This window comes from Chiloscyllium plagiosum, unplaced genomic scaffold (genome assembly GCF_037043375.1).
Source record: "Chiloscyllium plagiosum isolate Xiang-an unplaced genomic scaffold, Cpla_swu_hap1 HiC_scaffold_26, whole genome shotgun sequence".
Classification (NCBI taxonomy): domain Eukaryota; kingdom Metazoa; phylum Chordata; class Chondrichthyes; order Orectolobiformes; family Hemiscylliidae; genus Chiloscyllium; species Chiloscyllium plagiosum.
Window position 1 is genome coordinate 26,400,807 of NW_028270164.1, and position 15,488 is coordinate 26,416,294.

The 15,488-nt window shown below is 40.2% G+C and overlaps 1 protein-coding gene across 3 annotated transcripts in view; it reads right to left on the reverse strand.

Moving 5' to 3' along the window:
* The window catches only part of LOC122563195 (copine-8-like), a 664,955-nt gene that overhangs the window by 572,433 nt on the left and 77,034 nt on the right, over window positions 1-15,488 (reverse strand). For all 3 annotated transcript variants that reach the window (XM_043716737.2, XM_087973593.1, XM_087973594.1), the window contains exon 3: window positions 11,265-11,305. In XM_043716737.2, coding sequence (XP_043572672.1) covers window positions 11,265-11,305 — 41 coding nt within the window. The remainder of the gene's footprint in view (window positions 1-11,264; window positions 11,306-15,488) is intronic.

Below are 15,488 nucleotides of genomic sequence, written 5' to 3' on the forward strand. Positions count from 1 at the left end.
TGAACTGATCTTCCCCTTAGTCTACTTTCCCAGCCACTTCAGATAGTTCCTTCCTCATATTTTTGTAATTGCCCTTATTTAATTTGAAGACACTGGTTTGAGACCCAAGTTGCTCTTCATTAAACAGAATTCAAAATTCTATCATGTTAATGATTCCTACATCCAAATATTCCACAACTACAAGAACTCTTATTAATCCTACCTCATTTCACATTACTGGATCTAAAATAGCCTGTTCCCAGTCGGTTCTGCAAGGTAATGCTCTAACAAACAATCCTTGAAGCACTCAATTTATGTGGCATCTTTCTCTTGCCCATCTGATTTGTCCAATCAATCTACAGATAAAAATCACCCATGACAATTGTAGTGCCCTTCTTGCACATCTCAACTTTTTCCCAATTTATACTTTGTTCTACAGTAAGGCAACTCTACTGGAGGCTATAGTTGAGTCCTACACATGCTTCTTTACGTGCTATTCCTTATTTCCATCCAAGCTAACTCCATATCCTGATATATCACTCCTTATTACTTCACTGACACCTTCATCTATTAATTGAGCTACCCCATCTCCTTTTCCTTTTTGCCTATTTTTCTGGACTACTCTTGAATATTGATTTCTCATCCTTGCTACTCTATATATTACTGTAATAGTTATCAAGTCATATTAATTTGTCACTATTTGTGCTAATAACTAATCCACCTTGTTATAAAATGTTGTTTGCACTCAAATAAAGAGTTTTAAGCTTTGACTTCTTACCATTATTACTTAATCTCTTTATAGGTTCTGTCCTGCTCTTCTGCTTTTCTTTACCCCTTCCTGTCACACTGATTATTGTTCACCATTTCACCAGCCTGCATCTCTGTTCACATTTGTCTTTGACTTTTTTAAGTTTCTCTTCATTGAACCCTTCCCTCCTAATTAATTTTAAACCCTATCTCATCCGTAGTTATATGATTCACCAGGATACTGGTTTCAGTGTAGTTCAAATGAAGCTCATCCCAACAGAACAGCTCTCTTTTCCCAGTACATTTGTTCCTTGAATTGGAACCCATTTCTTCCACACTTACCTTTTACACCAAGCATTAAGCTCTCTAATCTTGTTTACCCATGCAAATTTGCATGTGGTTCAGGTAGTAATCTGGAGATTAGTATCTCTGCGGTCCTGCTTTTCAATATAGTCCCAAACTGCTCATAATCCCTCAGCAGAACATCTCTCCTAGTCCTACCTACCTCATTGATACCAATTTGGACCATGATAACTAGATTCCTCCCCTCCCACTGCAGATTCCTCTCTAGACCAGAAGAGGTGTCCTTAACTTTGGTAACAGGGAAAAACAGAGTCTTTGCGTCTCTGTCATTGTTGTAGAGAAGTGAATCTATTTCTCAAAACGTGCTATCCTCTATATTATTACAATTCTCTTTCATTCCCTTCACTGAGAGTGATGCTTTCAACCACACTGCTTTGGTCAGTTAACTCATTTTCTCTAGAGTTTGTGCACTGGTTTGCTATGGGAACAAAAACCTCATAGCTATTGGAAAAGGACACTGCCTGAAGCTCTGGGCAAAGTGAAATTCTAGATCAATGTCTGCCTCATTTGCAGTCACACTCTCTCGAGTGGAACCAAGAACCAAATGTGATGTAATTAATATAAGGTGTGACTGTCCTCTGAAAATGTGTCCAGGTACATCTCCCACAGTGTCCACTGCTCATCACTTCTGAGCAGTAAACACTTTCCCCAAATGTGGTTACCATGGTCCACACCAGCATTCACCAGCTCCCAATACTTACTGTATTCTATTTAACTAATTAATTTGAAAGTTAAATCTTTCAAAGCGAATTTCCTCACTGTTCTCTTCAGCTATAATAAGTCACCATTTGGCAAATCAAGATAGACAGAAGAAATGCCCACCTGTTTTCCTCCAACATCACACTTTGTTTCTTATAAGTAGAGCTGAAAATGTGTTGCTGGAAAAGCGCAGCAGGTCAGGCAGCATCCAGGGAACAGGAGAATCGATGTTTCGGGCATAAGCCCTTCTTCAGGAAACTTCTTATAAGTAGATTCAAGCTGAAGGCTTTCTGCCACAATTTCTTATATCGTACATCCACTGCCCTTCTCACATGGGTCCAATACCCAAGTCTAATTCTCAGCGATGCTGACCTGCAGCACACTCCTCCCAGTCTGATTAACAGCGATGCTGACCTGCAGCACACTCCTCCCAGTCTATTCCACAGAGATGCTGACCTGTAGCACTCTCCACCCAGTCTGTTCCACAGCGATGCTGACCTGCAGCACACTCCTCCCAGTGTGTTCCACAGCGATGCTGACCGGTAGCACACTCCTCCCAGTGTGTTCCACAGCGAAGCTGACCGGTAGCACACTCCTCCCAGTCTGCTTCATAGCGATGCTGACCTGCAGCACACTCTTCCCAGTCTGTTCCACAGTGATTCTGACCTGTAGCACACACCTCCCAGACTATTCCACAGTGATACTGACCTGTAGCACACTCCTCCCAGTCTGATTAACAGCAATGCTGACCTGCAGCACACTCCTCCCAGTCTGCTTCACAGTGATGCTGACCTGTAGCACACTCCTCCCAGATTGTTCCACAGTTATTCTGACCTGCAGCACACTCCTCCCAGTCTGATTAACAGCGATGCTGACCTGCAGCACACTCCTCCCAGTGTGTTCCACAGCGATGCTGACCTGTAGCACACTCCTCCCAGTCTGCTTCATAGCGATGCTGACCTGCAGCACACTCCTCCCAGTCTGTTCCACAGTGATTCTGACCTGTAGCACACACCTCCCAGACTGTTCCACAGTGATACTGACCCGTAGCACACTCCTCCCAGTCTGATTAACAGCAATGCTGACCTGCAGCACACTCCTCCCAGTCTGCTTCACAGTGATGCTGACCTGTAGCACACTCCTCCCAGATTGTTCCACAGTTATTCTGACCTGTAGCACACTCCTCCCAGACTGTTCCACAGTGATACTGACCTGTAGCACACTCCTCCCAGTCTGATTAACAGCAATGCTGACCTGCAGCACACTCTTCCCAGTCTGCTTCACAGCGATGCTGACCTGTAGCACACTCCTCCCAGATTGTTCCACAGTTATTCTGACCTGTAGCACACTCCTCCCAGTCTGTTCCACAGCGATGCTGACCTGGAGCACACTCCTCCCAGATTGTTCCACAGTGATACTGACCTGTAGCACACTCCTCCCAGTCTGATTAACAGCAATGCTGACCTGCAGCACACTCTTCCCAGTCTGCTTCACAGCGATGCTGACCTGTAGCAAACTCTTCCCAGATTGTTCCACAGTTATTCTGACCTGTAGCACACTCCTTCCAGTCTGTTCCACAGCGATGCTGACCTGGAGCACACTCCTCCCAGATTGTTCCACAGTGATACTGACCTGTAGCACACTCCTCCCAGTCTGATTAACAGCAATGCTGACCTGCAGCACACTCTTCCCAGTCTGCTTCACAGCGATGCTGACCTGTAGCAAACTCTTCCCAGATTGTTCCACAGTTATTCTGACCTGTAGCACACTCCTCCCAGATTGTTCCACAGTTATTCTGACCTGTAGCACACTCCTCCCAGTCTGATTAACAGCAATGCTGACCTGCAGTACACTCTGCACAGACTGCTTCACAGTGATGCTATTTTACTGCACACTCCTCCCAGTAATGGCACAAAAGTCTTGTTCAAAATCCTTATTTGTATCCCTCTTCCTATTGCATTCTCAATTTCACTGTCAATTAACAAACTTTCAGTTCAGCATTCACGTTATATTTTTGAGGACCACTGATAAAGTCAAAGCGTGTGGTGGGGGAAGAGCACTGCCAGTCAGGCAGCTTCTGAGGAGCAGGAGAGTCGATGTTTCAGGCATAAGCCCTTCATCAGGAATGTGAATTCTGAAGGCAGGCGCTGAGGAAGGAGATGTGGCTGTGGTAGCGAGTCTGCTTTAGGATGTGGTTGAAGAGCTTCAGGGCAGAGGGGATGACCTTGCAGGGAGAAGAAGGGGGCGGGGGATGCAGTGAGCGAGAGACTCACTGAGAGGGGTGCAGAGAGAGAGAAACTCAGAGTCCATCGAGTCTCCTCCTCCTCCAATGCTGCCTGACTGCCTGAGTGCTGAGCTGGACGTTTGGAGCTAGGGTGAGGTGGGGGAAGGGGAAATGAGGAAACTGTTGAAGTCCACATTGATGCCCTCTGGGACACCCGCACCAATCAACCACACCGCCCCATGGCCTAACATTTCAACTCCCCCTCCCACTCTGCCAAGGACATGGAGGTCCTGGGCCTCCTTCACCGCCGCTCCCTTACCACCAGACGCCTGGAGGAAGAACGCCTCATCTTCCGCCTTGGAACACTTCAACTCCAGGGCATCAACGTGGACTTCAACAGTTTCCTCATTTCCCCCTCCCCCACCTCACCCTAGTTCCAAACTTCCAGCTCAGCACTGTCCCCATGACTTGTCCGGACTTGTCCTACCTGCCTATCTCCTTTTCCACCTATCCACTCCACCCTCTCCTCCCTGACCTATCACCTTCATCCCCTCCCCCACTCACCTATTGTACTCTATGCTACTTTCTCCCACCCCCACCCTCCTCTAGCTTATCTCTCCATGCTTCAGGCTCTCTGCCTTTAATTCCTGATGAAGGGCTTTTGCCTGAAACGTCGATTTCGCTGCTCCTTGGATGCTGCCTGAACTGCTGTACTCTTCCAGCACCACTAATCCAGAGTCTAAATTGACTCACAAATGGAAAAAAAAATCAGGCCTGATAGAAAATTGAGCAAGTTAAATTAAACAGCAGCCAGGAATGGTCAGCTACAGAGAACAGTGGAAACCAAGGTCAAAGAGGTCACAAGCTGCAGGAGGAACCTGTTACAACTAGCCCAAGGGTTGTATTTGGGAGAACCATTGATCAGACTGTTTGTCACCTTGACTTCGAGCCAATGTTTGAGGATGTGAATTTTACATAGCTTTAAATTAAGGGGTTGTAGGTATAGGACAGATGTTAGGGGTAGATTCTTTACTCAGCGAGTCGTGAGTTCATGGAATGCCCTGCCAGTAGCAGTGGTGGAATCTCCCTCTTTATGGGCATTTAAACGGGCATTGGATAGGCATATGGAGGATAGTGGGCTAGTGTAGGTTAGGTGGGCTTGGATCGGCGCAACATTGAGGGCCAAAGGGCCTGTACTGCGCTGTATTTTTCTATGTTCTATGTACACCTCCTTATCATGACAACAGTGAAGGGTCAACCCCATTGAATTAAACTCCATTTGCCAAAAGCCAAATAACATTCTGGAAGGTCCAGGGGGCAGGGTGGGGATGGTAAAACCATACATACGGAAGCTATCCCCTCAGCGAAGACTCGCAGCAATTACTCATGGCGTAAAACCATGAGACGACTCAAGGAAACCCAGGAGAAGATCTGCCTTGACCTGCGAAACATACCTTCGTGGATGAGAACCAGCCCTACGTCAGAGAGGAAGGAGATTCCAATTGCCCAGCTCAAAAACATGGAACATTATGGGTAATGTCCTTTCTCAGTAAGATAGAAGTATATGGAGTGTAAATGTTGTGGGAAGTTGGGAAATGCTCACTTCGTGTTTTTGATAAGGAATATTTTGTTATTAAAATCGAGTTGAACTGCAAAACGAATTATGTGTCTCTTTATCCTTCTCTCCGACAACAGTACTTGGGTAAAGTGTTTTAAATACGTAAACGGGTTGAATTGTCCAAATCATGGTCAACATTCCCATCTCCTTTTCCTTTTTGTCTATTTTTCTGGAGTACCCTTGAATATTGAGTCCCTATTCCTGGTCACCCTGCAACAATATCACTGCAATAGTTAGCAAATCATATTAATTTGTTCCTATCTGTGCCATCAACTCAGCTACCATGCATGTTCAAATACAAAAAGAGCTTTAAGCTTTAATATCTTCTATACATCTCTGAAACCTGCTCTAGTCCTTTAATGCTCTCTAATTCTGGCATCAAACAGTCCTGATTTTAAGCCCTCTGTTACTGATGGTTGTGTCTTCAGTTATTTCAACCCTAGTCTTTGGAATTCACTTCATATACCTCCCTACCTGATTTTCCTTCTTTAAAGGCACTTCTTTGAAATCCTCTCTCACTAACCCAGCATTTGGTTATCTGATATAATAGCTTATGTGGCTCAGTGTTTTAAGAAACAGACAAGTGATTGAATATCAAATAGAGAAAATTTAGATGGATTGGCTATACTTTCGTGTGAACAGACAGGTTTTGAGACGTTTGAAAAGATGTACAAAGGCAGGAAGAGATTTTATAGAGAAAGTTTAAAATGGGCAAGTCTAGATTCGTAAACATTCTGCTCTCATAGTGGAATTAGTCAAAGATGCAATACATGGTCATACAGCAAGTTGCAACCAGATTGAATTTGTTTATTTCCTTCAAGAAATTCTTTCATCAGGGAAAAATCACTCAGCAATTCATTTTGTGAGCTTGTTTTCCTTTTAGCCTGATTAAAATTTTATTAATGATATTCAAGAAGGTGCCTGAATTTGGGCATAAATGCATCCAGGAAGTGTTAAGGTCTGAAGCATTCTAAGCTATTAAAATGACTTCAAAATCAATTTCACCAATACCTTTATTTAATTTATTTGGAGCTCGATATATAAAAATAAATTAGAAGTTTAGAAATGTTTACCAAATAGCAAGACCAGCCAGTTGATTTTAAATTGTTCCATAGGAGAAAACTAATCAACTCCAATGAATGGTCATTTACATTTTGTCTCAATATGTTATCAATTGCAAAAGCTGTTCTCAAAATCATTGTGAATAAAACATGAGAAAACTGCATTGATTATCGTCTTCAAGCTAATTACAAACATTTTTTTGTCCCATGCTCCAGAATCGGATCAAAATCCTGCCTTGCATTCCAATAATTTGAGTAAAACTAGAAGTACTAATTAGGGCTCATTTCCCAATTCATTCTGGGATTACTGTCAGCTAATTGCCTGAGTGACTGAATAGGTTGCAGTTTGTTAAAGGTTCTACCTTTGTCACAGGCATTTGAATCATTTGTTGTGATTCCAGTTGATGTTATTACTGCACATGCCAGATCCCATGGCTCAATAGAAAATATTTTATGTTTGTTTCCTTCTAGTTTTAATGAGACTATCTCTCACTGAAACATAGACATGCAATATTGCATATTTTGTTTAAACAATAGATCAGAAATTAATCAAAAGAAACAAAGACAAAATAGAATAAACCAAACAATCTACTTTTAACATAAATTCAAAAGTTTTAAACACACAGCAAAAGTATAACCTCAGAATACCAAAACATTCCTTGACAAGTTACAAAAAATTTCATCATATCGTATTCAAAAGCTTTTCTTTTGCAGTACTCAGATCAGCGAACAATTCAATTGGTTTGAGGCAAGTTTGACATTAAGTTCTAGACTGAAAATGCTGATACCACCAGCAAAAAGCTATCATATGCATGAGCCTAAACATAATCATCTTCAAGTAACCTCTTCAGGGTTTTATCACAACACTTCTGGTTTGGGACTATCTCCTTTCTTGATAGGATTCAGATTTTAGTATAAATTTTGTCTTTCTCAACTGTACTGCTCTATATAACCATCTCCAAAATAAAAATCACCAAACTACCCAAGACAAGTAAAACTTGAAAACATCAAATTTCAGGTGATTTCCTGAAATTAAAAAAAAAGCTCTTAAGTATGGAAATGTCTAACATACATTAAAGCACAATGGTTTACCTTACTAAGTTATAAAGCCATTAGTGCTACCAAAGTAGCTCTCAAAAACAACTTTTAAAAAGTCACTGTGGCTATAGAAATACTTACAAGTTAACTTCAAATCAAAATCCAAAATTAAAATAAATGCTATCTTATAAATAAATCAGACAGTTTATCTTATCCATTTTTGTTCCTTATTAGGTAAAAGACTGAACCTTCCAAGGAATGGCAATTACTGGATAACTACTCTATTCCTCCTTTTCTTACCTTGCCCAGACGCTCCACATTTCTGGCCTGAGCTTCTGAATCTGGTTTCCTGAGAAATCCGGAGTGTACCTGTTCTGGGGGTGTTCCAGCGAAGTGTATAATCAGTGTTGGAGGCCAAGCCACGCCCCCTTTTTACAGTAGTAGGTTCTGTATTCCGGGGTTTTAAGGTCCCAAAGGTACTTTGACAAACTATGGAGAGAAGTGTGTAAAGTAAGTAGGTGAGGGGGGCAGGGTAGCAGGTGGGGATGTAAGGGGGGCAAGATAGCATAGGTGGGATAGGTGAAGGTGGCAGGTTAATGGGAGCATAGCTGACAAGAGCAGGGTTGCACTTTAATGATGGTATAGGTCAGGTTAGCGGGTTGCTGAGGTGGGTTGGGGAGTGAAGGGATCAGTTTGATAGTTAGCCAGGAGTTACAGAAGGTTTGAATCCTTCTATCCATTCCTGGTTAGCTATTCAGGTAATTGAGTCAGAAGATCCAAACTTTCAGATTCATGTCAGGTGGTTTGAGCATGGGAAATTCAGGCCAAGTTTGGTCAGTTGGGGTCAAGGGGTAGGGTTACTTGAGACATGGGATCGAGTGGTAAATGAAATGGCTTTTATGCTTGGATTGAATTGCTATACAGTTGGTCTCTGGGTTGCGAACACGTTCCAATATAAAAGGAGCCATAAGTACAGGAAACATTCGTATCCAGGTCTTTACAATTACACCCCTGTATGAGATCATGCTCAAAAGTTCATTAAGTCAGACGTCCGTAGAATCAGGGACCCCCTGTATAGCTCATTCAGCTGCATTTTTAAATTGACCATTGTTAGGTGACGCAATGACCACATATGTACAGAAAGGAAAATTCCCATCTTTACGGGTTAACCATCTAATCTGAGCAAAAAGCTGTGACTCATGACACAAATCCTGATTGATTTTAGTCTTCAAACTCCAGTCCACACATGCACAATGATGAGATCAATGGATCAATTTACCCATCCATGCTTGCTTGCTAACATGCATCCACTTCCCCTTTCTTGGCCTTGTACACAAGCGGATGTTGCCAGACATCATATTGTGGAATTAGCTGCTCAGGCACAGACACATCTCCATGCTGACTGTGGTGCACATGCAGAACGCAACATCATTGCACATGTACACATGTTCCAGAGCATTGCACCACATATGGATTTGTAGGTGTTGTGACGTCGTCATGCACGCACAGATGAATACTGGTAATACAAGTTCCATTGCTGCTGACTAAGGTCATATGCGCCATCTGTGCATGTGTAGACTCTGGCTGCTATTTTTAGCATTGGAAACACATACTCTAATCCTATTTAGTTCAGTAATATAGAATTAGTTACATGACTTAACATATCATAAAATTTTCAATCAATATGTCGTGATATCTATAAGCAACCTGCCTAGTCTCCCTGTTGAATGCTCAGAGTCAGAAGTCAGACACTTGATTACTCACCAACTCTACCTATAGGCTAAAGCGATCGAGCACTGTACAATGAGCTTTGATCAGACAAGCTTAAACGAAAACCACTGCTGTAATGCTGGTACAAGTCTGGAGACATACTGCAAGACCTAACGGAATTGTCCAGATTTTCTTTAATATTATTCAATTAAAATTCATGTATGGACCTTCATACAGATGTTTGATTTTCAGATTCTCAGATCTGAGGTGCCCTACATGCAATATGAAGTTCTTCACTGTTGGTATTTGATCTCCGTCATTTTGTTGTTCACCCCACCCACATCCAAACCTCTTTTTTAAATTCTGATTTAATGAAATGCCCAAGATTCACATGCTAATTGATGAATCTAACTGAAGTTATTTCTCCATATTTTAGCGGAGACAAACTACAGAAATATTGCTGAGAACATAACAAACACTAGTTAAATCATAAAATTGTAGAATTATTACAACACAGAAAAAAAACCATTCAACCCATCATGTCCATGTTGGTTCTCCATTGGAACAATTTACCTCGTGCCACTCCCCTTTCTTTCTTTTAGTCCACAATGTTACATAGTCATTGTTTTCAGATAATAAGCTAATTTGCTCTTGAATGTCACAATTCAACCTCCCCCCACCACAGTGAAGCATTAGATTCCAGATATGAACCATTCACTTTTCCCCTTTCGGTTTTAAAATTTCCTTAAATTATGTGCTCTTAGGGTCAGAGAGTCATAGCATAGACCCTTTGGTCCAACCAGTCACACCGACCGTATTCCCAAACTATACCAGTCCCACTGCCTGCATTTGGCTCATAGTCCTCCAAATCTTTCCTATTCATGAACTTATCAAAATGTATTTTAAAATTTTTAACTGTACCTGCATTCATCAAATTTCTACTAGGGCCCCCACAATTTCTTCCCTAATTTCCCACAACTTCCTGGGACGCACTTGATCAGGTCTGAGAGATGTATCTATCTTTACATTTTCTAAGACTTCCAGCACTTCATCTTCTGTAATGTGAACGATTTTCAACCTTGCACCAATGGGAACATTTTCCCCGTACCTGACCTCTCTGGACTGTTCATGACATTTGCCATAACTCCTCCTAATCTTCTTCAAGGCAAATAGTCCCCAGCTTATCAATCTAAACTGAAGTTTCTCACCAATGGAAACATTCTCATGAATCTTTTTGATATTCTCTCTTGTGCCTTCAATTCTTTCCAAAACTGCGGGGCGCAGAACTACACAAAATACTCCAACTGAGGCTGAGTCAAGGTTTTATACAAGTTTAAAACAGCACCTTTGTTTTTATATTCAATGTTGCTAATAATAAAGGCAAAAGTGAGTACTGCAGATGCTGGAGATTAGAGTCAAGAGTGTGGTGCTGGAAAACCACAGCAGGTCAGACAGCAACCAAGGAGCAGGAATGTTATATGCTTTACAAACAGTTTTCTCAACCATACTGGGTGCTACAATTATTTATCCATGTATATCAGGGTCCTTGTACCCTATTTAAAATCATGTTTTTCATTTTATATTCTCTGTCCATAATCTTCTTCCAAAATGTATTGCTTCACACTTTCCTGTATTAGATTCCATCTGCTCCTTGACTGCCCATTCCATAATACTATCCTCTTTGAAGTTTGATTATATTTCTCTTACAATTGACAAGGATTCTGTTTTATAACATCCAAAATTGTCAAATGTTTATTGCATTTATTACAAAACACACTTAATAATTTAATCTTGCAATCAATTAATAAAAAAACTATGTACTCACATGGATCAGATTTTGAGAATGTATCTTTGTCCAAAAGATTCCTGTGGAGAAAAAGAGATAGATCATAAGACCATGAGGTAGAGGAGTAGAATCAGGCCATTTTGCCCAGTGAGTCTGCTCCACCATTCTATCATGGCTGATACGTTTCTTTACACCATTCTCATACCTTCTCCCAGTAATCCTTGACCCCTTACTAATCAAGAAGGTAAATTACACTGGTTGGATAATAGCCAAACTTAGAATGTTGGATCATAGTAAAATAAAACAAATCTGTCTTCCCAGTACCAAAACTGTTCACATTTCATTGTATATCAAATCATTATTCAACAATGTACATAAAATAAGTTTTAGCATACTGCAATTCAAACTATTTTTTAATTTTGTTTTGATTTTTGCCTTCCCTCCTTAACCTTAATTTTTTTTTTTGCCACTTTGCATTTCAGGTTTTCCTTCCCAAGCATCATGGTACCTCTTCATAACAAATCGGATGTCAAATGATTTGATCTCAAAACTTCTGTAAATTTACTTAGTAATCATTCAGGTGCCAAAGTATGATGCGAGTCAGTTCTTTCCCAGAATTTTCCCCCGTCTCTGAGGTCTCTGAATGATGGCCTTCCATAAACCTAATTTGGTTACCCTCCAAAAAAAAATCTATGGTTCGAAAAAACTCTGAAAGAAATGGCTCATGATTGAATGACCTATCAAACATCAGTAATTATAAAATTGATAGAGGTTTGACAGCACCAGTTTTTTTTTCTCATATTTAACTAAAACTTGTTTTCTGGGAAGTAAAGAATGAACATGGTGTTTTCATGACTATTTATCCTGCCTTTCAAAATCTGTACATATTAATTTATTAATATGCAGTACTGAGTTCCCACTCTTAGAGTATTATTAACTAATTAAACTGAGTTCCCAATAACACACTTTATAACTAAACTGTAGGGGTGTGCACTTCTTTAAATTCATCATAACGCCCAATTTAACCACAGAAAGTAATTGCAGTACAACTGCACCACAGGTGACATGACAGTGAAACCTGAATTGAGCAACAGTGTTTTAAATATATCAATGCCTAACTCTAAAGAAGGAAATAAATTGCCTAAGAACCGGTATTTCTCAGTGAATATAAGCATACCTCATGCTTGGCTGTGCTTTGTGTCTATTTAAAACATAAAACACCTCAGTTTTTTTTATTTTGAAAGAGTTGAATACTGATTAAAATTAGGATATTTTCAATCTAATCGCTGGTCATTTTTAAAAAAACTTTGAGCAACAAAATATCTTTTTTGCATAACAGAAAAGTACATTGAGATATTTTATGTCATTGTACACAGGACGGCAAAATATGGGATTATTTAAAAAAATAAAACACATTGATGAAGACCACAAAATGAGAAAATAAGGTAACCTATTGGACTTGATTAACTTGAAATTAAAATGCATCAGTTTCTAAACAGTGAAAATTATATGAACATAATTATGTTAATACCTCCTTTTAATATGTGCTCTCCTGAATTAATTAATGTGTGAAATAGGTTGTGTCAGGATAATTGAAGATAGTTTTTGACACATCAGAAATTAATACATTACACTAAATTAGTATCAGTCACAATTCATTATCACCTGAAATTTTGAGGACATGATACACTAACACTTTGGATGTCAACTTCCTGCAGGAGTGATACTTTTCCATCAGATTCTCAGTGTGTAACTGCCAAAGGTTCAGCAGGTCGATACTGTATTTCAAAATATCAATGTTGCAGCCAGAATTCCCAAAGACTTAAAACTCTATATTAGTATGGATTATTGGTCCGTTTCCTGAATCATAGCTAAATACTCTCAGACGTCGGGAATTTTCTGATAATTGCATTTCATATTCTTCTGCAGCAACATGTGGGCAACACGGAGGTTTAGATTGCAAAGCGTTAAGCACTTGACAATGATCATCAACACACAATACAGTCTAATCACCTCCCTCAGCATTCAAATGGCATTATCAGCCAACTCCCCCAATTAAGATGCGAGTGGTCACTATTGACAGAAAACTGAACTGATCGAGGTACATAGCTACTGCAGCTCCAACATCAAGCTAGAGTCAAGGTATTTCTGCACTAATGACTCACTCCTGACATTCGAACATAAAACATAAGAAACAGGAACAGGAGTAGGCCATGTGGCCCCTTGAACCTGCCCACTATTCAATAACATCATGGCTCATCTTTTCATGGACTCAGCTCCACTTACCTGCCCACTCACCTTTTCCCTTAATTCCTTTACTGTTCAAAAATCTATCTTTGACTTAAAAATATTCAATGTGGTAGCCTCACTGCTTCACTGGGCAGGGATTTCCACAGATTTACAAACGCTTGGGATAAGAAATTCCTCCTCAACTCAGTTCCCCCTTATTTTGAAGCTGTGCCCCCTAGTTCTAGCTTCACCCGCCAATGAAAACAAACTCCCTGCTTCTATCTTATCTATTCCCTTCATAATTTTATATGTTTCTATAAAATTCCCCCCCCCCACTCTAAATCATCTATGTAAATTATTAATACTTTCCGCTATATATAAAGCACAAGTTAGAAATGTGACAAATACTTAAGGTACAAAATTTGTATTTTGTACCTTAAGTATTTTGTAATGCCACTGTAGTATTTGGCAATCCAGAGCCCCACGTCAATGATCTGAGGACCACTACTGCAGTTGATGAAATTATAAAAGTCTGGAATTTAAAAAAAAACTAATCTAATAGCAACCATGTAACCACTGTCAATTGTCATAAGAACCCAATGGTTAACTAAAATCACTTAGGGAAAGAAATCTGCCATTTTGATCTGGTCTGGCCTACATTTGACTTCAAATACAAAGCAAGGTGATTGACTTTTTCATGCCCTCTGGACATTTAGGAATGAGCAATAAATGCTGGCCCAGCCACTGATGTCCACATCCCGTGAATGAATAAGAAATATGCATTTTACAGCTTGCACATTGAACTAATGGTGTGTGTGTGTGTGTGTATAAAATAATTAAATTGAAAGGGTTTTTGAAGTCACAGTTTCTTAAAAACAAAATGTGACAAGTATAATTGGAGGCTAATAAGAGCTTGTTTATATTATTTGTTTTCACACTCAAAAACTCTCCCAGTGCAGAAGAACATTGGACTTCAATGAACAACAATTTCATTGTTTTAAGGGGAAAAAAAAGACACCCAGCTTGGAAAGCTATTTTGGTTTCACCTTTGCAGATGTCTTGGTTGAAGATGGATGTGCACAAGAGTTTCTCCAGTAGAAGGGAGATGGTTGAGAATTGTTAAGAATTAGGTTACTTCAATGGAAGGGGAATAGTTAAGAGGTTCTAGGCCTGAAGTGTGCAGTTAAAACCCTGAAGAGGTTACCTGAAGCTGAGAAAGTCTAAGCTCAATTGTATGCAGCCTCAAGCAAGAGATTATTAGATTCTTAAGACTGAGAATTTAAACATCAGTTAAGTCCTGTCAAAAATAGAAAACATAGAAAATTAGGTGTGATTTGGAGATGTCGGTGTTGGACTGGGGTGTACAAAGTTAAAAATCACACGACACCAGGTTATAGTCCAACAGGTTTAATTGGAAGCACACTAGCTTTTGGAGCAGCGCTCCTTCTTCAGGTGATAATAAAATTAGGAGTAGACATAGGCCATTGGCCCCTTGATCCCACTTGGTCATTCATTGTGACTACAGCCAAATGTCCAACTCAATAACGTATTCATACTTTCCCCATGTCCTTTAATCCCTTCACCCTAAGTGCTATATCCAACTCCTTCTTGAAATCATTAAACGTTTTGGCCTCAATCATTTCTGTAGCTGAAAATTCCACAAGCTCACTGTAGTGATTGGAACCAGGTTGACTACAAAGGCATTGATTGCGATTTTTAACCTGGTCCGATCAGGAAAGCCCTGGGTGACCAATATAACGAGGAGATGAAATGGGGGCTGGGAGAAATTTTTAAAAAGGAAAAAATATATAACAAGGAGATTAGAATTACCTCAGTTGAGGACTGACTGTGAGCTGGCTGGCCACAACCAGTGTACTCTGCACAAATTTAAAAAAAGGTGACTTGGTCATAGGAAAAATATATATATAATGAGGAGATTAGAATTTCATCAGTATACTGTGCATACATATAAAGGGTGACTTGGTGATGTGATACTGGCCTGTGTGCAGTTATTTCACTCAACACTCTCTAGGT